The sequence below is a fragment of the Xenopus laevis genome, chromosome 4L (assembly GCF_017654675.1).
Source record: "Xenopus laevis strain J_2021 chromosome 4L, Xenopus_laevis_v10.1, whole genome shotgun sequence".
Lineage (NCBI taxonomy): Eukaryota > Metazoa > Chordata > Amphibia > Anura > Pipidae > Xenopus > Xenopus laevis.
Window position 1 is genome coordinate 120,671,465 of NC_054377.1, and position 22,090 is coordinate 120,693,554.

The window sequence follows — 22,090 nt, forward strand, 5'->3', positions numbered from 1 at the left end:
CTGCTCCAGCCCGCACCCGCGCTTCCGGGGTCCTTTTATAGACCCGCGCCGCCCCGCCGATGATGTCACAATGATGTCACAAAAGGGGCGGGGCGAGCAGACGCAAGACTATAAACCAGAAGCCGGAAGGCGGCATTTGAAGGTGGCGAGGAGCAGTGCGAGGTTGACCCGAACCCGCCCGACCTGCGGGTTCCATGGGTATCGGGTTGGTCCGCACATCACTACTGTTCAGCAAGATCAAAAGACTGGCACTGCAGCTATTTGTTTTTGGAAAAAAGGTGGTATATTGTTCCCCTAACTCTCTATTAAAACCAAAAACACAAGTGAAATGCAGTTCCATTCTGGAAGAAGAGTTCCCATTAATTTTAAATTAGGGGCCAAAAACCTTCCAGCTGACGTTGCATAGGTCTGAAGGATACATTTTATGAAGGAGAGGAGCTGACCCCATACAAATTACAAAGACCATAGGTAAAATCTCATTCTGCCCTTGGGTGCTTCTGGCTATTTTGCCAACTGGGCAAGTTTTTTTCCCCCTGAAGTCAGATAAAATGGCTTAATAGTAGGGATATTTCAGGAGCAAAATCTTTATGTACCTACAATTTTATTACTACAATGATGTATTTAATGAGTGCTGTCTAAGGGGTGGGTGCATGTAGGGGTGACTTCCCAAGGTCCTCCCACATCGTAGTGTCCCACAGACCAGGAGTTGTAGGTGGGAAGTGAATGATATGAGGTAGGTATTATAAGACAAAAAGGATACAGCAGGAGAACATAGTAACAGAACCATTTTATATTGGAAAAAGTAGGAAAACCTCTCATAGGGAGAAGGTACCAGGTTAGTAAAGTTACACACAGTCATACTTTCTCTCCAAGCTAGTGGTGTTCAAATAATGTTGTGTGAAGTCACAGACTGCAGAGAAAGAATTGCAATAAAATCGTTTTTCATTATTTTCATAATAATGAAACCCAATGAAACTAGATTCATTTACTGTCCAATTTCATTTAAGTGAGACATAACAGTTAATGAGGGTGAGAGGGGAGACGGAGAGATAGGAAAAGGGAGTAATTGAAAATGCTGCCAAGGATTTCGAGATTACAGTACAAGAGAAGAGGGGAGGGCAATAACCGGGGACTACAAGTCAGACAAGAAAGCGGAGACAGGCAGACTGCAGTGAGTGAACAGGAGTAAAGGAGGAACAGGGCACAGGAATAAGATTTACATACAAGGCAAAGATTATAAAAAAGGACAAAAGGAAGCAGAAGAAAAAGACGAGTATACTGCAAAATTAAGGAGCCTTAAGTGCATCAATAAGCAAAGATACTCACTTCTATAATCTCCAAGACAGGAATAATGGTACACATACTAGTTATATCATGGCTGATGACTCTTGGGACTTGGGGGCCAACAGCAATCTGCGCCCCAACAAATGATCTCGAGCCCCATAATCGGACCCAGAAAGACATGGATATTGGGTCACTCCGCCGCCAACTCTCCTCTGGTACTCGCCCTTACAGCCTATCCTTGTCTCCTCAAGACTACCACTATTCTCCCAAACCCAAGCACCTACGTGTTTCCAGACTACTTCGGCTCCTTGGATCTTCGTTTGATCCTTTCTGGATGTCTGTGGAGCAACCTGCAGATTATAGCACAAGTCTGCTTTCTACACTCAGTCAGGACCTATATGATGGTGCAAGTCGGTACCGCAAAAAGCTGGCTCAGGAGGTTCAAGGTTTGAATTTTGATTCTTTACAATTGCCAACAGAGCTATCTGCCAACGCTAGCCAGAATATCCAGAATGAAATTCGTCAGTGGTTGGTGCAGAGAGCCAGCTGCCAACTCACATCAACATGGGTGGACCTTGGAACAGTTTTCTGGCCAAGATGGGTGCGACACACAGACTGTGATGGGACTAACACTGCCTGCTCTTGGCCACCTGGCATGGCATGCAGACAAGCACAATTTACACAGATTAAACTGCTGGCCTGGCACTGCTGGATGAAGGACACTGGCTTGGGCTGGGCCACACAGCAATGCACCTGGAGGCAGGTACCCTACCCAGTAGTGGCTGCATGCAAATGTACCTGCAGATGAGTGACAGGAGTGCAAAGGAGACTATCCCATACCAATGCTACTATATACCTGCTTGTCATTAACATTCCATTCCTCAGAAATCTAATGGGAAATTTATTTTAACAACTGTGAAATAAAATTATTTTTTATTGTATCCTAGGTATCATTTTTCAGCCAAGTGCATGGGAGACTCTTCCACTACTGCCTTTTAAACTGGAAAGATGACAACTTGGGATAGTGAGCCTGGGAAATCCTACTTTCACAGAACTACTGCTGCCATGCTAACTAATAGTAATGGATCTCAAGGACTGTGGTTTAGTGATGTGCGAACCTGCCAAACCCAGGGTTGTCAGGACGACTTCCACACACATTTTGAGTAGGGATGCACCGAATTCACAATTTTGGATTCGGCCGAACCCCCGAATCCTTCTCGAAAGATTCGGCCGAATACGGAACCGAATCCTAATTTGCATATGCAAATAAGGGGTTGGAAGGGGAAAACCTTTTTTACTTCCTTGTTTTGTAACAAAAAAATCCCGCGATTTCCCTCCATGTCCCTAATTTGTATATGCAAATTAGGATTCGGATTCGGTTCGGCCAGGCAGAAGGATTTGGCCGAATCCTGCTGAAAAAGGCAGAATCCTGGCCGAATCCCAAACCGAATCCTGGATTGGTGCATCCCTAATTTTGAGGGTCGCTGGTGGGTTTGGGTTCTTCTGCTCTCCCAGCCCCTGGCCTGACTCTGCCGGCTTTTGGTTCCAGCAGCCTCCAATAATCGATTGGTACCTGCCTCGCCCCGTTCCATGACATCAGAGATGGGCCAGTCAGGCGTGGTTCTATAAATGGAGGTGCTGGCCATATTCGGGTCAGATGCTGGTTGGGAGCAGGTGGGTTAGGGTCAGGTGCAGATCACATTTTTGTTGACCCGTACATCACTACTGTAAGGGAGGGGGCTTTTATTAGTCCCTTGTGCTCCTAGGTCTGGTACAGCTCAGCAAGTAAAAATGGATAAGTACAGCATAGTCAGTGTCAGGAAATGGGGTAAAATTCAGTAAAATGGCATGGAAATGCCATGATAAAATAGAGCTGATGGTAATGTGGTTAGGGAAGGTTTAGTGGTGTAAGTAGAGAGCAAACGTGGTTGCAGGTCCAAAGGTGTAGAATGTCCAGTGGGACCTAATTAATGAACAATTTCAGATTTCAATTTATATTGGTAAAAAAAGGACAACTGCTGGTTTTTGGGGGCTTTTTTTTCTGTTGGACCCAGAACCAACTAATTGCATGCACCACTGGGGAAGTTAATGTGTTTTATAATAGAAACGCCTTCAGAGTGCACAAATCTTAGACAGAGTTTCTAGGATAAGAGTGAAGGACATGGGTGAACCCAAACATTTTTCTAATAAACAGGGACAATGTGTCCTGTGACTGAAGGAAACAGATGTAGACATATGTACAGAGCAAGGTATATGTATAAATTGTGACACGGTTACATCGTCTATGCTTGTAAAAGTGAATATGTTTCCTCCAGTGATCAGAAAGAACACAGCTTCTCTCTTAATATAACACAATTACATTGGCAGGGAATTGCCCCAGGTTGTTAGAGTACCCACAGCCATACATTTTGTCAGATACCCATATAAGATTAGTACCACTCTCCTGCGAAATCTGTCATGTTTTCCTATGTGCAAAAGAGAGACAATTACGTTCTCCCCACTCTGAAGCAAAGGAACACACTGGCACATGTTTAAAAATGACAGCAGTAACATTTATTATTTGATCCCAGATTAATACTTCTCATGTTGAAAATGAATTCCATTAGGAGGGTCCGGTTGTATTTAAATACTGAGGTTGCTTTTTAGATGTATTAAATTTTGTTTCTATTGAATTCTCCTAGTACCAGTCACATGCCTTCTGCTTCACTGGTTGGCGTAACGTTACTGGTCAGCCCTTCGTCGGTGGATTTGGGGTCCTGTGTTATTCAGGATATGACGCCATGCTTGCGGCCAACCTCAGTGAACAGTCGTACACAATTGTCAATGTCATCATCGCTGTGGGCAGTAGAAATTTGAACACGGATACGAGCTTTGCCCTTTGGCACTACAGGGAAACTGAAGCCAATGACATAGATACCTGTAAAGTAGAATGCACAGCCTATATAAGAAGAAGGGCACAGATTCTGCAAGCGAGCGGGGGAAAACGTAAGGGATCACTTTCTGGTGGCTGAAAGAAATAAAATGACAGCTCTTCCTATACAAGGATGAAACTCTATATTAGTGCATCATATTATTATTATTATAAACATTTATTTTTAGAGCGCAAATATATTATGCATTGCTGTTTATTATTTAGAAGGAAGGCTGTGAAGTCTATAAAATGATATAACAAAAGTTAAAGGGGTGGTTCACCTTTAAATTGGTTGTTCACCAATCACCCTTAAATGATCTTTTAGTATGATGAAGAGTATGATATTATGAGACATTTTACAATTGTTTTTTATTTATTTTTTACATGAGGACTGTGACCCCCATTTGAAAGATAAAAATAGGCAAACAATTCAAAACCTATAAAAAAAAATGAAGTTTATTAAAAGTAATAAATGTTTACATAAAGGTGAACCACCCCTTTGAGTTGACTTTTAGTATGTTATAGAATGGCTAATTCTAAACAACTGTTCAACTGGCTAGTTTTTGAATTGTCTCCTTCTTCTGACTTTTTCCAGCTTTCAAGTGGGGGTCACTGACCCCATCTAAAAAATCAAATGGGCTGTAAGGCTGTAAATTTATGATTATGCAATGCATGGTTGTTGGGGTAATTTTGACCCTAGCAACCAGATTGTTGAAACTGCAAACTAGAGAGCTGCTGAATAAAAAGCAAAATAACTCAAAAACCACAAATATTAATAAATGCAAATTGTCTCAGAATATCACTCTCTACATCATATTAAAAAATAATTTAAAGGTAAACAATCCTTTTAATGAAAAAACACTGTAAATAAATATCAGTATAAACATTTAGCTTGTACTTTTAATACACTAAGCCTAAACTAAAGGTTTATCCACACAGAAGTTAGAGCGCTCACCTATACTCCGTATACCTTTTCAGGTGTCTGGTGCTGAACAGCATATGAGATCCCCTGCTCAGGGCCAAAAAACAATTTGCAACAGAATCCAAAGTCGCTGTAGCACACAAATCTGTTTTGGTGAATACACAAAGTGATTTTATTGGCTCATTGTAGACTTCAAAACATGGCAACGTCTCGGGCCACATAGGGCCCTTTATCAAGGCTTGATAAAGGGCCCTGCGTGGCCCAAAACTTTGCCATGTTTTGAAGTCTACAATGAGGCAATAAAATCACTTTGTGTTTTCACCAAAACGGATTTGTGTGCTACAGCGACTTTGGATTCTGTTGTAAACTAAAGGTTTAGGGAACTGGAGAATAATGACTCAGTGTGAATGAGTAACAGAGAACAGCGCAGAACAGAATGTGTTGTTATACACTTTGCCCTTTCACTTGTCAGTTACAATTACGAGAATCCTCAAGGAGCCAATCACAATAGAAGCTAGAAAAGTACCCTTGTGTTTTACTGCAGACTTTATCAAATAAATAACCGAGTGCAAAAAAAAAGTATACGGAAAGGATATTGGGATTGGACAATCAAAAAGTAAATTACTTGAGTACTGCTCACACTAATTCACTTTCAGATTGCCATTTTGCACTTTCCTGTTAACTTTATTACTTTATTACTGTTCTGCCTTCTATATGTGTTTGTACTCATCTAGTCCACTCAGGGGACTCATACCTCTCTGCAGCAAGTCATCTGCCATCAGACTTGCCAGACGGGCATCTCCGAGCATCACAGGACAAATGGGGTGATCCTTCCCAGCAATGGTGAAACCTGCCTCTGTCATCTTAGTGCGGAATCTGCAAAGTGAGCACATTTCAACTTCTTTGGGAGGTCACAATATTGAATGAGAATTTATGAGAGGGTATAATTACTTATTATCTGCAAAGAAGATTGAAAGACACAGGGCAGTACAGGTCCATTATCCTGAAACCCTTTATCTATAAAGCTCTGAATTGCAGAAAGGCCATCTCCCATGGACATTTTATACAAATCATTTTTAAAAAATGTGAATTATTTCCTTTTTCTCTGTAATAATAAGATACTACCTTGTATTTGATTCACACTAAGATATATATAATCCTATTAGAGGAAAAACAAGCCTATTTGGTTTATTTAGGGGGTTATTTATCAAAGGTCGGGTTGATTTTTACCCGAAAAAAAGTTTTTCAAAAAATCTTTTTGAGATTTATTATACTCCGAAGCAGGAAATACCTCAAATCCAAACCAGAAACCTGTTGAGGTCATTTAGAAATCAATGGCAAAGGTCCCTTGAACCATTTGAAGATATTTGTAGCCTTCATGATGTTTAAGTGGTGTTTCACTCAAAAACTCTTAATTCGAGCGATTCAAGTGTTTTCCCCGCTAAAAACTCGATCAATTAGGCTATGCTACTTCTTTACCATGACTACACAGATTCGAGATTTTTACATTCTAATTTTTCTTAAATTAGAAAAGATTTGATTTATGAGTTCATTCAAGGTATATGAAAACCTCACAAACTCCTAAAACTCGACCTTTGATAAATAACCCCCTTAACTCAATAGCCTTTTTAAAGGATTTTATCATTTTAACATTTTCTCTGCCTGGTACAGCTATGGGAACTGTCATCCTGGGCTTTTCCAGACAAAGAATCTTTCCGTACTTTGGATCTTCATACCTTAACTCTACTAAAAAATAATTTAAAGGAACAGACACACCAAAAAAATGTGTAACAACAAAAAAAGTGTTTTAAAGTAATGAAAATATCAGGTACTGTTGCCCTGCACTTGTAAAACTGATGTGTTTGCTTCAGAAACACTACTATAGTTCATATAAACAAGCTGCTATGTAACAAAGGGGGAAATTGAAAAAAGTCTATATGGCACAGGATAAATAGTGGATAACAGATAACACCATTATGTTCTTCAGAATTTAACTGCTATCTGCTGTGTAACCTGAGCCTTTTCTCTTTTGAATGGCGGACCCATGGCTATACAGCAGCTTATTTATATAAACAATAGTAGTGTTTCTGAAGCAAACACAGCAGTTTTATCAGTGCAGGGCAACGCTGCATTATATTTGTATTACTTTAAAACACTTTAATTTTTTGATGTTACTGTTCCTTTAGGACACCTCAATGCCATTCACTTAGGTTTAGAATGTTGCCTATTTCTCACCGCTTTGTCTTGGCGGCCACTGACTGCGCAATCTCATTACTTTCCATGAGAAGGTCCAAGGCTTTAGAGGCGCTGCCCACAACAGCTGGCGGAAGGGTGTTTGAGAACAGGTATGGCCGAGAGCGCTGCCGAAGTAAATCAATCAAAGGCTTTGGGCCAGTGGTGTATCCACCTTGGATATAAAGGGCAAAACCTCAGGCTCGTTCATAAGGAAGGATAAACACTTTGCTCCACAGTATCCGTTACATGGTTCGCAAATGAAGCTGCTTGAGATGTAATGACATTCTTACTCAATGCGAAAGAAGTGAGGGAAATAAAACTAGACACATTCACTTTCAGTGTAATGTAGACGACTGTATATTAAAGGAATTGTTCAGTATAAAAATAAAAACTGGGTAAAATAAAAAATGTTTATAATATAGTTAGTTAGGCAAAAATGTAATGTATAAAGGCTGGAGTGACTGGATGTCCATCATAATAGCCTGAACACTACTTCCTGCTTTTTAGCCAGGTTCGGACCGGGTCGGCGATCTTCAGACGGCTTCCTGGTGTAAACACGAAAAATGAAGTGCGCATGCGTGCCTGCGCACAAGCACACCTGCTCAGTGGCAACCCGATGGTGGCGGGGTGGTGCGCACATGATTGGCGGCAGGGGGCGGGGCAGTGCGCACGCGCTCGGCAGCGCACCAGAGGACTTTGGAGGGGGGCTGGACAGAAGTCCCGGTGGGCCACAGCCCCCCCCAAGTCCGACCCTGTTTTCAGCTCCTTGAAGTCAGTGACTTGAAGGGGGGCCACAAGGTACCTAACTATTCAGTGAGTTTGCAATTAATTCTCAGCATTCAGCTCAGATTCAAAAGCAACAGATATGACCCATGTGGCCCCCCCTCAAGTCTCTGATTGGTTACTTCCTGGTCACCAGGGTAACCAGTCAGTGTAAACCAAGAGAGCTGAAAAGCAGGAAGTAGTGTTCTGGCTATTATATTACACATCCAGTCACTCCAGTCTTTATACATGACATTTTTGGCTAACTAACCATGTTATAAACATTTTTTTATTTTGCACAGCCTATCTATTTACCCAGTTTTTATTTTTATACTCAACAATTCCTTTAAGACCCTTCTCAATTGTTTTTTGCAGTGTTTCCCAGCTACGGTCCATAATAATCATCCACTTGCACCATAGCGACAGCCACTGGGGAACACTGCAGAGCAATTTGAGACACTTTCACACACCATTTTAAAGCTTCACATCTGGTCCTGGCCTAACATACTTCTTGTCAGTTTACCCTTTATCATGACAAATGATTTTTGATAAGAAATAATATACAATAATTTGCTAGTTACTCATTTGAATTTCCTGCAAATAATAATAAATGTAGAAGGCATACATCTGTATTTCACATAGACTGATGTAAATTCTTTGCCGTTTCCATTACCCCAGTCAGTGACTCATGTGAAGGCCTCTGCGGTGTCATTTTGTGTGAGCAAGATAAGGGGACGCCAGAAAAACAGAAGGGTGTGGTGTGAGGGAAAAGCACAATACAGAATGGTTTAAGAATGCTCAAGGATATCCATCTATAATGGCCTTGCACTTAGATTATTGGTATGCCTTTTGCATAGCAACATATCAAAACAAAGGCAAACTTTAATCATTCAAATTACAGGCACACAAATACATACACTGCACACTTTTCATTATATATTGATATATGATGTTCATTGTATAACCCCTGATGCCAGAATATTATAATAAAACACTTCTGTCTCCCCCATGTGGTCATTATTGAGAGGAAAGCAAAATGGTGCCCTCTGACCTGCAGCTCCTCCCAGTGCTTTTCCAAGGGTAGAATTCACAATTGTCACTTGATCCATGACTCCGAGAAGCTCATCTGTGCCCCTGTCAGGAGTGGAAGATACCAAAGCATAGTTACTAGAAATAATAAACAACTTTATTAAAAAAAATTGGCAGGACATTTGCATTAATTTTAGTCTGTTATAGAGTGGCTAATTCTAAGAATCTTTTCAGTTGGCCTTAATTTTTCTTTTTTATAGTTTTTGAATGATTTGCCTTCTTCTTCTTCTGACTTTTTCCATCATTCAAATGGGGGTCACCCATGTAAAAAAACAAAAGCTCTTTAAGGCTACAAATTTAATATTATTGCTCATCTTTCTATTAGGGCCTCTCCTACTCATATTCCAGTTGCTTATTCAAATCCGTGCATGGTTGCTAGGGTAATTTGGACCTTGGCAACCAGATTGCTGAAAATGCAAACTGGCGAGCTGCTGAATAAAAAGCTAAATAACTCAAAAACCAGACATATAAAAAATTAAAACCAATTGCAAATTGTCTGAGCCTATCACCCTCTACATTATACTAAAATTTAATTTAAAGGTAACAAACAAAATTCCAATCCCTTACCTTCCATTTGGTCCCATAAAACCTGTAGCGTGACACTCATCTATGAAGACCAAGGCATTGTAGCGTTTGGCCAAATCACAAATCTCACGAAGAGGTGCAATGTCTCCATCCATAGAAAATACCCCGTCAGTAGCAATGAGACGCAAGCGATGCTTCTGAATTTAGGGAAGAACGAAATACATAATCTCTAAAACATCAATCACCTCTTACACAAGGTAGTGCCAGGGATATGTATAACGTTGCATGGTGATCGGTACATACAATACTCAGATGGGGAGGGGTGATGTTGCTATTGTCTCTTGAGCAGGATAACTACACAGTATAAAAACGTACACAATTCTGCACTGCATTTTACGCTGAGCTGTATCTACTTGTACTATAGACTAAATAGATACATATCCATTATACATTTGACGATACTGTTCCCTTCTCAACTACTTATAACACCCCCCCCCCAAATCTGGAACGGAAATTCTAAACAACAATTAAACAGAAATGTTACTGTCCCTCAAATCTGCATTATGATTTTAGCTCTGGTGTCTTTGAATAGCCACTTATTCACTGGACAGGAAGGAAACGTATTAGGTGAATGGCATTTACAGCATTTTAATTTTGGCTACTTCCCTTTTATTGGACTTGGAAATAAACTGTCTGTGACTCAGATTTTGTGCCTCCCTGTGTAATATAAGCCTTGAAAAGGCTACACGGTGGGACAGAATCATCCATAAACGTGGTGGAGAATTTATTAGAACTCAGATATATCTTATTAAGGTAGGAAACAAAGCTAGTATAAAACATCACCTTATTCTAATTTGATTTTATTGTTTTCTTGTAGTTCTGCCAACTAATAGTACTATGTCCCATTTTGGGAGTTGGGCCCCCATTCATACTGCCCATACATTTTAACACCAGAAGTCATCTTACAGGACAAATGTACTGCTGCTTTTATGCTTGAAAATTCATGTAAGCCCCATTTTGACGAATTTATATACAATGCCACTTAAACATGCCTGATCTGGCTGTCATAACAAGTCAGTCTTCGGTTCTACAACCTTCTGGTCACTCTTATCTGACTGTATCATGAAAAAGCAGTCAGGATCCAGACTGTATATAGCTCTGCCCTGTGAATACCTACTGATTCCACTCAGGTACTTAGAGAGAAAAGTAATGAGCTTAATTATTTATTTGGCCATACCCACTGCTAGCACCTGTGTCATAACTACATAAAATGACCAAAGCAACAGCAGAGTTGGTTCCTAATTACCTTGAAACCTCTTAAACACTTGGTACTCAAATCATATGCTATTCCACTGTTTTAACCTGATATTTAGCCTGTCATTTGCATAAAATTGAAATCTGTCACCAACACAGGCTGATTCCATGAATGCAGATGGTAGGTTGCATGGCCTCTTTTTCCTTGGCTGATAAATTCAGGTGCACAATATGCCTTGTATGTTATGAGCCTTAGCAGTGAAGTTATACATAACATCAGGTATTTATATAAAGTGTCGGACTGGCCCACCGGGATACCCGGAAAACTCTTGGTCGGCCAAAGTGTCAGTGGGCCCTCATGCTTTGACATATTTCATGGCCATTCCCTATTATAAGAGGCTAAATAGATGGAATAATAGATTATAGTATGTAAAGAAAACAAACTAGCAGAATAGAGGTTGATTGAGGAGATGAAGAATATTAGTACTGAGAGTGGGCCCCTGGTCTAAGGTTTTATGGTGGGCCCCTGATGTCCCAGTCCGACACTGTATAAAGGCACCTGACAGCCCATGCCTAGGGTGGCAGATAAAGGGGGTGGCCCACAGGTGCCTACTAGTGATGTGCGGGCCAACTCGAAACCCGCAAATTTGGACCAACTTCCATACCAGATTGCCGACCTTACTATGCCTCATTCCGCCTCCGACAGCCTCTATTTGTAGGCATGCGGCTGCCCTGTCCCGCCCACTTGCGTGACATCAGCGATGGCCTTGTCCGTTGCACATATATAAATAGAGTGGCCATGCCAGGTCAGGAGGGCTCGGGTCCATTTTTTTCTGACTCACACATCACTATTGTCAACATATTAAAAGAAAACCATACACACAAAAAATCCTTTCCAGTCAGCTGCCAGACTTGCAAATAAATCCAGATTTCAGCTGAGGGCAGGTACCCCCTCTTCCGTGGCAAACAAATGTGCAGACAGTTGGCAGAACAGTGCTTAGGGCAGTACCAGACCGAAACACTTCCCTGATCAGACCCATATGTTTGTTTATGTGTAGCATTATCATATATTTTTAATGTCTTTTCTTTTGTCTCTTTTCTACTACTTCTGCATGTCAGAAGGATCACAGTGAATTGTGCATATTATCAGTAAACCACTAGCAAAATGGTAGGGCAATAGAAATAAAGTATAATTATAATATATAATAGTAAAGAAACGCTGCACACTTTTGCACCTGTGATATTAAATAATTATTCAAGGTGATACATACCTGTGCATCCTTAAGCTTGGCTTCTAAATCATTTAGGTCCATGTGCTTATAGCGGAACTTATTGGCCTTGCATAGGCGGATACCATCTATGATTGAGGCGTGGTTCAACTCATCGGACAGTACTGCATCTTCTGGGGACAGAAGAGCCTGATAGAGGTGACAACAGGTAAGTTATTAGCACTATTAATGGTCCATCATACCTGGAATAAAAGGACTAAAAATGTGTAATATAGCTATAGCCCAACATAAAGCCCATTGTAATCCCATCTGAATATGCTTAATTGTATGCCTTTAATGCATATCAGTTGCCTGCCACTCAAAATTTGTAGTAAGCGCATTTCCCCCTGCGCCATCTGTATGGAGCATTTTCTCCATGTTCTACACTGTAAAACATTTGCCCTAGCGTCGAACAAGGGTTTACATCATCGCTCACCTATAGAAGAAACTATATAAAAGTTGCCAACTGCAATCTGTTAGTTACACTGACACCTATGAAATCCATATTACAAGATGGGCTTCATCCCCTAAATACTCAAAAAAGTTAAATTGAAAATTAGAATTAAGAACTGCTTTTCCTACAAGTACCTTTTATTGAAGTACAAGTCAATACATATAAACACATAAAATAGATTACCTCAAATATACCAGCATTGGCATCAAAGCAGCTAATATACAAGATGGCATCTTCTCTCTGGTGGAACCGGGCAATCTTCTCCTCTAGATTCTTATGGATATTCTGAGTGAGGTAAACAAATTCTCCATTAAATTGTATTTCAAGATGCCCCCCATATAAGTCCACTAGTTAATTTGTGCCGTTATGGGAGGGAAATTTCAACACGCCAAAGTATATTAACCATTCAGTGATATTTGTTTTGAGCACTTATTTGTCATTCTTGTAGGCTTTCCCCAAACTCAATTCATCTCACCTGTGTCCCACAGATAAATCTCACTGAGCTGAGACCGGCTCCAAACTCCTCTAGTGTCTCACGTGCAGCACGTATAACCTCAGGATGGCTGGAAAGACCTAAGTAGTTATTGGCACAGAAGTTCAAGATACCTAAAAAATATAAACATATAGACTGAGAAGGTTAACACCAACATAACACTAATAGTAAGTATAAAGAAGCAACACTGGTTGGTATCCCTGTATGTATATATATATATTTAATCCTTATTAAGCCCAAACTATAGGTAGAGGTCTGACAATGTCAGATGAAAAAATGTTAATATTGTTTAAGAAAAAAGAAACCCCACCAAATAGAGGGTTACTATATCTATACCAAGTAGACTCACAACAAAAATTACAAAACCAAAATAATCAATGAGGATAATAATTCATTCATAAAGGTGCTGACTAATAAATTAGGTAAAGTGCTAGTGCAATTAATTAAAGTGAAGACGATCAGTCTAAGGACTGGTAAAAATTGATTATTCCTGAATCAAAAGGGTGTGTTACCCCACCAGTAGATTCCAGAAACACCCCTTAATAAATAAATTCATTAATTGATTGATATATAAAGTGTAGTTAATCAAAATAGATTAGGCAAAATGGTTTTGCAATAAATTACACCAATAAAGTGCAGTGCAATAAATAGGCTAAAAAATGAGGCTTGGTAATTGATTAAATGGTTAAAAAGGATTTGGTAAAAAATGGCCAGAAGAAAAGGTTTTTTATATATATGGGTTAAAAAAATAATAATTCGGTCATATTCCAGGATTAAGATTAAGAGAAATTTGAAAAATATAGAGGGTGGAGTTGTCCCAAAAACTAACTGCCTGTTTCATTTCTAAGGCCTGGGACACCACAAAGTTAAGACAGGACTGGGTAACCGGAGCTGTGGCCTTGTATTTTAATTTACCCTAAACGATAAAAGAGGCTAACTAGCCCTAAAAAGCCACAAACTCACGGCCCCTTAGAATGTAAGGAAGATAAGAGAGGTGTTAAAGCAAAGAATCTAGACCGAAAATTCAGAATATCCAGTATATTCCCCTGATGTAGGAATACAGTATACTGGATATTCTGAATTTTCGGTCTAGATCGTCTTCACTTTAATTAATTGCACTAGCATTTTACCTAATTTATTAGTCAGCACCTTTATGAATGAATTATTATCCTCATTGATTATTTTGGTTTTGTAATTTTTGTTGTGAGTCTACTTGGTATAGATATAGTAACCCTCTATTTGGTGGGGTTTCTTTTTTCTTAAACAATATTAACATTTTTTCAACTAATAGTAAGTATATAACTTAAAGTGATAGTTCACCTTTTAGTATGTAATAGAATAGCCAATTCTAAGCAAGTTTTCAATTGGCTTTCATTTTTTCTTTTTTTTAATAAATTTTGAACGATCTGACATCTTCTTCTGACTCTTTCCAGCTTCCAAACGAGGATCACTGACCCCATCTATAAACAAATGCTCTGTAATGTATTGTTATTGCTATTATTTATTGCTCATCTTTCTATTCAGACCTCTCATATTTTATATTCATGTCTCTTATTCAAATCAATGCATGGTTGCCAGGGTAAAAATGAAAACCAATTGTGAATGGTCTCAGAATATCAATGTCTACATCATACTAAAATTAATGTATAGGCAAACAAGCCATTTAGGCACAGTTATTAATAGGTAGAAGAGAAGGCTCTAATATGTGTATTTGTGGAAGTCTAATGGGGAAATATTCTATATAAGTAGGATATTTGCTCAGTTGATTTTTGCAAATGTCTACTACTACATATTGACTTATTGGTCTGCATAATGGTCTTCATTCAAGACATAAACCATTGATTTTATACTGTATTTCACTATGAAGGGATGGTTCACTTTGTCAGACAAGTTCCCAACAGGCACATTTAAAAAGACTAGGCCTCAAAAATATCAGAACAAAGATTATTTTTATTAAGGGGTTATGTAACAAAAGATGGTTGATGGGAACTATAGTAGTTAATTACTCTAGATCATCCATCAACACTGGGCAAATATGCACATAGATGTGAACTTATGGAAACCAATCAAATATTTTTTTCATTGCTCTACCTGATGGCTAAAAAACACAAAATCACTGGCTGGTTGCTATGGGTTACTCCCCAGTGTAAACATACCCAGTGTTTGTAGACAAGCCTCTGTTTGACTCACAAAATATTTCAGAAGCAGACATGGAATCCAGAGGACATGACTGCAAAGACATTCTTGACCGACTGTACCACATACACGACACGACGAAGAGGGAGGCATACAAGGGGCTACACACAGCACAGTCACAGGGGGATGTGGCTCTTCATGACTTTCAAATCTACCAAATAATGAAATGTTCAAAGCTGCCTGATCCCTGAACCAAAAGATATCCAATGGACATGCATATTGGTCAGGACTTGTGGAACCTCATGGATGCATAGATAATCATAATAGAACTTTAAGGGTCATATATGAAGGGCTCAAATGCAAGAGCCCAATTTTTCCGCTCATTCACTTTGGTCCCCCCACTACCTAACACAGACAGCATTCCATTCTTGGCACAGTATACGGATCTCTGTGCTCAAAGGCCTGCAGCTATTTGCACGATGCTCCACTCATTGGGTATAAACAAACATTTAAATTAATTCAGTCAGAAATTGCCATCTGAGGGGCTGCACCTGTGGAGGCAGCTATATATTAAAGATCCCCCTAGACTGTTGATTCTAAATCTGGCGGTAAAGCTGAGGGGGTTAACCGACACTTTCAGTCACATGCACAGGCTGTCCTGTGTGTTTGCCAATCTGAGGGTGGTGCCTAGGGTAGAGTTGACATAAATATAGTGCTGGTTCTACTACTATTACTGGCAGGAACAGCAAAAATGGATTTTAATTGCAGTAATATGAGCATTTCAGATTTGGAACTGGAATATTTCCTTCTCTAAAGCACGGCAAGTGGTTGAACAAGAGTCTGTGAAAGTGGCAGCCAACTAGCTTGGTGCTTTAGTGAGACTACCTGAGCCAAGGATACTGTAACTCCAAGGATACTGTAACTCCAAGGATACTGTAACTCCAAGGATATTGTAACTCCACGTGGGAGTGGGTGGCGCATCTGAGTTACGTGACAGCTGTCCTTTGGCATCATTTCAAGCCCTCAGTCAGACAAGAGGAGCAGACTATATCCCAGGAAAAGGAAAGCAGAATCCAGACATCAGCACAACTATGGGTGTGTGTCAGTGGAACAGAATATGAACAGACCACAAGGTTTTGCAACAAAAGTAAATTATTTATACAGAAACCCTTCCAATCACAGTATTAGTTGTAGGAAAAATGCTTTCACCTCTATAAGATTTTCTCCCTTTAAACACCTCATACATTTCCCCCTGTTCTCTTATATATAATATACTGTATATAATAACTATGACATAAAATTATTTGCATAAAAGCACTTCTGTGATATTTATAGATATATTCATTATTCCATGCCAGATCATTTGAGGAAAAAGCACAACCCTGCCAAATGAAGAATTGGGCTACATGTACATGGGATGTTTTCTCTGGCACCATTTTCAGCTGCTGGAACTTTGATCAAGGTTGTTTAACAAATGGACAAATAGGGCATTTTCCTAATGGCCGCCAGGACAGGGAGACTCACCATTTCACCATTTTTCTGCTATAACTTGAGGAATCCTGCAGAGATTGCAGACCCCTCATATTAATCAGCTGCAAGTCCTCTACAAATAAGGTTGCTACCACTGCATGAACTGCATAAGGCTATGCTGTGCCTTAGATGTGCTTAAAATGTAATTTACTTTATCTTTGCTATACCTGGTTGTGGTGTTTGTGAGTGGCAGCTGTAAATATTTGGTATAGATTGTCTTCTCAAGCTGTATTTCTGAAGCATGTGTGCCCGGCCCCCATGTTGCTACTGGTGAGCTTTTGATTGTACCTTTATCACTAGTATATCATCCATATGGTGGATAATTAACTCTGTTAATATTAATACATACCTCCTAACATTTTGGAAATACAAAGAGGGACAAAAATATTTGACACACCCATTTTTGTGGCCACACCCCCTAATTACCGTGTTCATTTTACAAAATGTGGAAGGTTATGAAAGTTTGAACAAATTTCAGTGGTTTTTATTTGTTATTACAGTTTTGTTAATGAAGACGAATTGCCCTTTAAGCTGCAAGTCACAGTTTCCCCAAAAGACCTGTTTATCTTAGATTTTACAATTGCTTCTTTGCTCATCTAAAATTGTTACACAAGTATCGAAGTGCACTTGCCACGTATTCTGGGCTCTCTGCCAAAAGCAGGGCCTAGAGCCAAAATTTGCAGTGGGGGATTCACCCCCTCCCAGACCCACGCTGCGCAGGAACGGCTCCAGCTTTGGAAATGCCATTGGTTCTACTGCGCATGCATTGACCACAGGATTCTGAAGAAAGGGAGGAAGCGAATCACTCACAAGTACCCCAGGCCAGTTCATTTCTCTGCTATCAGGAGCATCGGGTAAGTTATTACAATCCTTGGAGGGTGCCCTAACATTTGACACCCCCCATCTATTGGACCTTGTTTTTTTAATACAAGTTTTCCTTGTATTAAAAAAGGAAAGGACTTGTTGCATTTAGCATGTAACAGCATTTTAAATGCCGTCTACAATTTTCAGTCTTGCGGGCTGCAATAACGACGCAATTTTCAGTCTTGCAGGCTGCACAATGCAGTATCTGTGCTCCTTATATTACTTTGTCTTTCTAAGCAGTTACTACTACAGGTATAGGATCCGTTATCCAGAAACCCGTTATCAGTTATTTAACGTTTAAAAATAATTTTGAGTCAACAATGTATGGACATCCAAATCATTGATAGATCCTATATCTGGCAAACCCCGTGTAATAGGGGATAATAGGTATAATACATGTATTCCCATTGAAAAGCAGAAGAAGTTTCCTCCTGCCCTGGTGCTGTTGCCCCATTGACACTAATACTGGGGTCCAATTTTTCAGGAAAGTCAAACCAGTGCTCTGAACATCTGCTGTCAAAATACGACCCATCAAGGGGGCAAAAAATCCATTGCAGAAACAGCTGGAGACTACACTAAGGGGCAGATTTACAAAGGTCGAAGTGAATTTTCTATTAAAAAACTTCGAATTTCAAAGTCATTTTTGGGTACTTCGACCATTGAATAAGGCCAAATTCGACTTTGACTTCAATTCGAATTGAAAAACCTTCGAAAATTCGACCACTCGAAAATCAAAGTACTGTCTCTTTAAAAAACTTCGACTTCGACACTTCGCCACCCTAAACCTGCCGAATTGCTGTTTAGCCTATGGGGGACCTCCTAGAACCTATCTGAGGCTATCTGAGGCTTTGAGAAGTTTTGAGAAGTCGAAGTTTTTTTTAGAAAAATCCTTCGATTCGTTCGATCGTACGATTGTACTTCGATCGAATATGGACGTTTTCGCTGGAAAAAATACTTTGACTACCAAAGTACTCAAATTCGATAGTCGAATTTCGAATTTTTTTTACTTCGAAATCCGATCCTTGATAAATATTGATTATATTTGGAGGATGCTGTAAGTTGTACTTACAGTGAAGCAGTGAAGCCAGATATTAAAGGGGTTGTTTACCTTCCAACACTTTTTCCGTTCAGTTGGTTTCAGATTGTTCACCAGAAATAAAAACTTTTTTTTCTAATTACTTTCTATTTTCTATTTGTGACTGTATTCTAATATTAAACTGTAAAGTTTCATTTTTCACCTAAAGCAGCTCTGTGGGGGGTCGCCGACCCTGTAACCTGTTCTAAATTGATACATTTAGGTGATACATTTCTACGCAATATGTTGGCGCTATATAAATACATGTTAATAATAATAATAATAATAATAATAATATCTTTGTCCCTGCCAAGCAGAAACCTTGAGTTTCATTACAAACAGCTGTTCGAATTGCTACAATAGTTGCTAATACTCCAGAGATGAGGCTAAGAAACGTACCAACTAATGTAGCAGTTTTACTTACCTGCCAGACTGAAACACCAGAGACAGGATCATTATAAAGTTAGATTTTGAAAAATCTGTGAAAAAACAAGAGCTGCAAAGTATTTGAAAAAAAGTCTTTATTTCTGGTGAACAATCTGAAAATAATTGAACTGAAAAAAAGTGTTTCGAAGGTGAACAACCTCTTTTAATAAATGGCAAAAGGGACAAAGGAGATCATGCTGGCGCCCTAATTTAAAAACCACTGGAGATTTGTTTAATACAGAGGTTCCCAGCCTGAAGTCCATTTAGTGTGAGATTTGTAAGGAATGCCTATTTGTTCCCTAAGGGCTCTTACACACGGGCAGTTTTTCCTGCACTCCCCTGCGTTGCACGTTCTTCCGTTCAGCTGCAGGGGAGCACAGGATTAGACACTCAATTATTGCGAAAGGGGCTGTACTCACACAGACACATGTAAGCGCCAAGCGCAGGTGGGACGCAGCATGTTGAATTTCACCTGCGTTCGGCTCATACATGCGTCTGTGTGAGTACAGCCCCCTTCACAATATTTGAGTGCATCTACTCCTGCGCTCCCCTGAGGCTGAACGGAAGAAAGTGCAACGCAGGGGAGTGCAGGTAAAACCCCCCGTGTGTAAGAGCCCTTAGTCAGTCCTGGAATCTATGTGTAAAGTTTAAATAGGGATAGAGTTGCTATAAACATTATTTTAACTGCTGTGTTTCTATATCTTTAACATTAAGAATTAGCAATATTCCCTCATATAATATGATCAAATGTTGGCCTGTCTACCTGTAGCTGTTCTTGAACTCCAGCTCTCAGAATCCCATGTCAGCTGGAGTTGTAGTAAAGAAGAAAGCAGAGCACTGCAGTATTTGCAGGCATGACTGTGTTCATAACACAAATCTCATCCCCAGATCCTGATTGCAGGTGCCATAAAGCAAAGGATGAAGCCAATGGCTTTTCTACCTGTATCTTTTCCTTCCACCTTAATGTGGGGCCCTTGCTTGGAAGTGATGATCCTTTCGCTCTTCCACGTGCCAGCGCCTCTGATCGCGTCCAGCTCCTTCTCCAGAACCCCCCTCAACTGGGCAACAGCAGAGAGACCCCTTCCCGGCTTCACTGGGCTCCTAGCAAGGCAGCGTGCCCACATGTTGCCCAATGGAAGCAGCTCGACTGCACAACATATAAAGAGAGGGGACGGAGCTGAGGGACAGGGTGGGGGGTGTGGATGGGGACAGCCAATCACAGCCAGGGCAGCTCTTTTAACACTATCACTGCCAACTTACCCCAGGCTGGAATCTCCTCATTTCTCGCATTGAGAAGTGCTGTTTATGCAAAACTGATTGGGGTATATTTATCAAAGAGTGAGGTTAGAGATCGCCACAGTCCTCTAGAGTGAAATTCTGCCACTCTTGATTTGTTTCTATGGGATTTTGAAAGGTGTATTTACAGGGCCGGAACTAGGGGTAGGCAGAGTTGGCACGTGCCTAGGGCGCAAAGCTGGGAGGGCGCCAGGCACGTACCTCCTCTGCCGCCTACCTCAAGTCCGGTTCCCTTCTCTGCCCGACTCTATGCATTTTTCACGCTTTGTGCGCATGCGCACACACTACACAGGCGCCACGACTGCCGGGCCTGCCTAGGGTGCCTGCTCAGCGCGGCCCGACTCATATTTATCAGAGGATGAACTTTCACTTTCACCCTTTGACAAATACTCTTTTAAAAATCCCATAGAAATAAATGGAAAGTGGCGGAATTTCACTCTAGAGGACTGAGGCGCTGTCTAACTTCACTCTTTGATAAATATACCCCATAGATGGAACCACAAAAAAGCTACGTAAAATGAGGGAAAACCAGGAGATATAAAACTGAGGTTTCACGAGGGGCTTAGCTACATAGGAAGACAGACCCTGCAGCTGCAGGGGGGCCCAGAAGGAATGAGGCCAATTCTAAGCAACTTTCCAGTTGGTCTTCATTATTGTTTTTTTATATATATTTCTTCAATTATTTTCTTTATTCTTTTTATCTTTCCAGCTTTCAAATGGGGGTCACTGACAGCAGCCATAAAACTATTTCTCTGTGATTCTACAGTTTTATTGTTATGGTTACTTTTTTTTTTTTTTAAATATTTTTGTTTTCATAGCCTCTCCTATTCCAGTCTCTCATTCAAATGACTCTTTGGGTTGCGAATAATTGAGTGCGTCTACTCCTGCGCTCCCCTGTGGCTGAACGGAATTAAATCGCAACGCAGGGGAGCGCAAGAAAAAACGCCCGTGTGTAAGAGCCCTTAAAGTTTAATGTCCCTGTCTCTGATGTTTCAATCAATTTGTGCAACATTAAGTTGATACATTTCTCAGCAGCATCTGTGGAATATTAGCAACTATTGTATCAATTTTAACAGCTGCCTTTAAAGGAGAGTTCAACTGTTAACTAAAAAAATCCTACCCCCACCTTGAAGATGACTGCCGTGAACTACGATCCCCGAATCTGCACCGAGGGGTAAGTAAAAAGTTAGGGGCATTTCCCCAGGTGGCAGCTAGACTGGGGGGGGGGGGGATTTACTTAGGGTAGGGTTTTTTAGATAACGGTTGAATTCTCCTTTAATGAAACCCAGGGATTCTGTTCAGCAGAGACAAAGATAAGAAATGTATCAACTAAATGTAACAAATTTATAAAAGTTTACAGGGTCGGCGACCACGGCTGTGAGTAAGGGCCCTTAGTGTGTGTTATCTGTATCCCTCAGTTACATACCCTTTTGTTGTTTAGCGATTTATAACCTATTAATCATCTAATGGAGGCAGGGCTATGAGGCCAGTGTTACCATGAGGAACAGGTTAGAACTTTGCTCAGTTGGCAATTTACCAGGGGCAGCAAATACCCCCCTCTCAGGT

The 22,090-nt window shown here is 40.3% G+C and overlaps 2 protein-coding genes across 2 annotated transcripts; one reads left to right on the plus strand and one right to left on the minus strand.

Annotated features, from left to right (window-relative positions):
• Nucleotides 1-905: 905 nt before the first annotated feature.
• Nucleotides 906-2,219, plus strand: nog4.L (noggin 4 L homeolog). Its single transcript, XM_018257189.2, has one exon. It carries the CDS (start codon nt 1,352-1,354, stop codon nt 2,090-2,092), a length of 741 nt encoding a protein of 246 aa, XP_018112678.1. The 5' UTR covers nt 906-1,351; the 3' UTR covers nt 2,093-2,219.
• A 1,595-nt stretch (nt 2,220-3,814) lies between these two features.
• Nucleotides 3,815-20,404, minus strand: gcat.L (glycine C-acetyltransferase L homeolog). The gene is made up of 9 exons (XM_018258891.1): nt 20,169-20,404; nt 13,180-13,310; nt 12,888-12,989; nt 12,254-12,400; nt 9,771-9,925; nt 9,166-9,248; nt 7,353-7,524; nt 5,872-5,993; nt 3,815-4,201 (listed from the first exon to the last, which is right to left on the minus strand). The coding sequence occupies exons 1-9, from the start codon at nt 20,350-20,352 to the stop codon at nt 4,050-4,052; spliced, it is 1,248 nt and encodes a 415-aa protein (XP_018114380.1). The 5' UTR covers nt 20,353-20,404; the 3' UTR covers nt 3,815-4,049.
• Nucleotides 20,405-22,090: the final 1,686 nt, after the last annotated feature.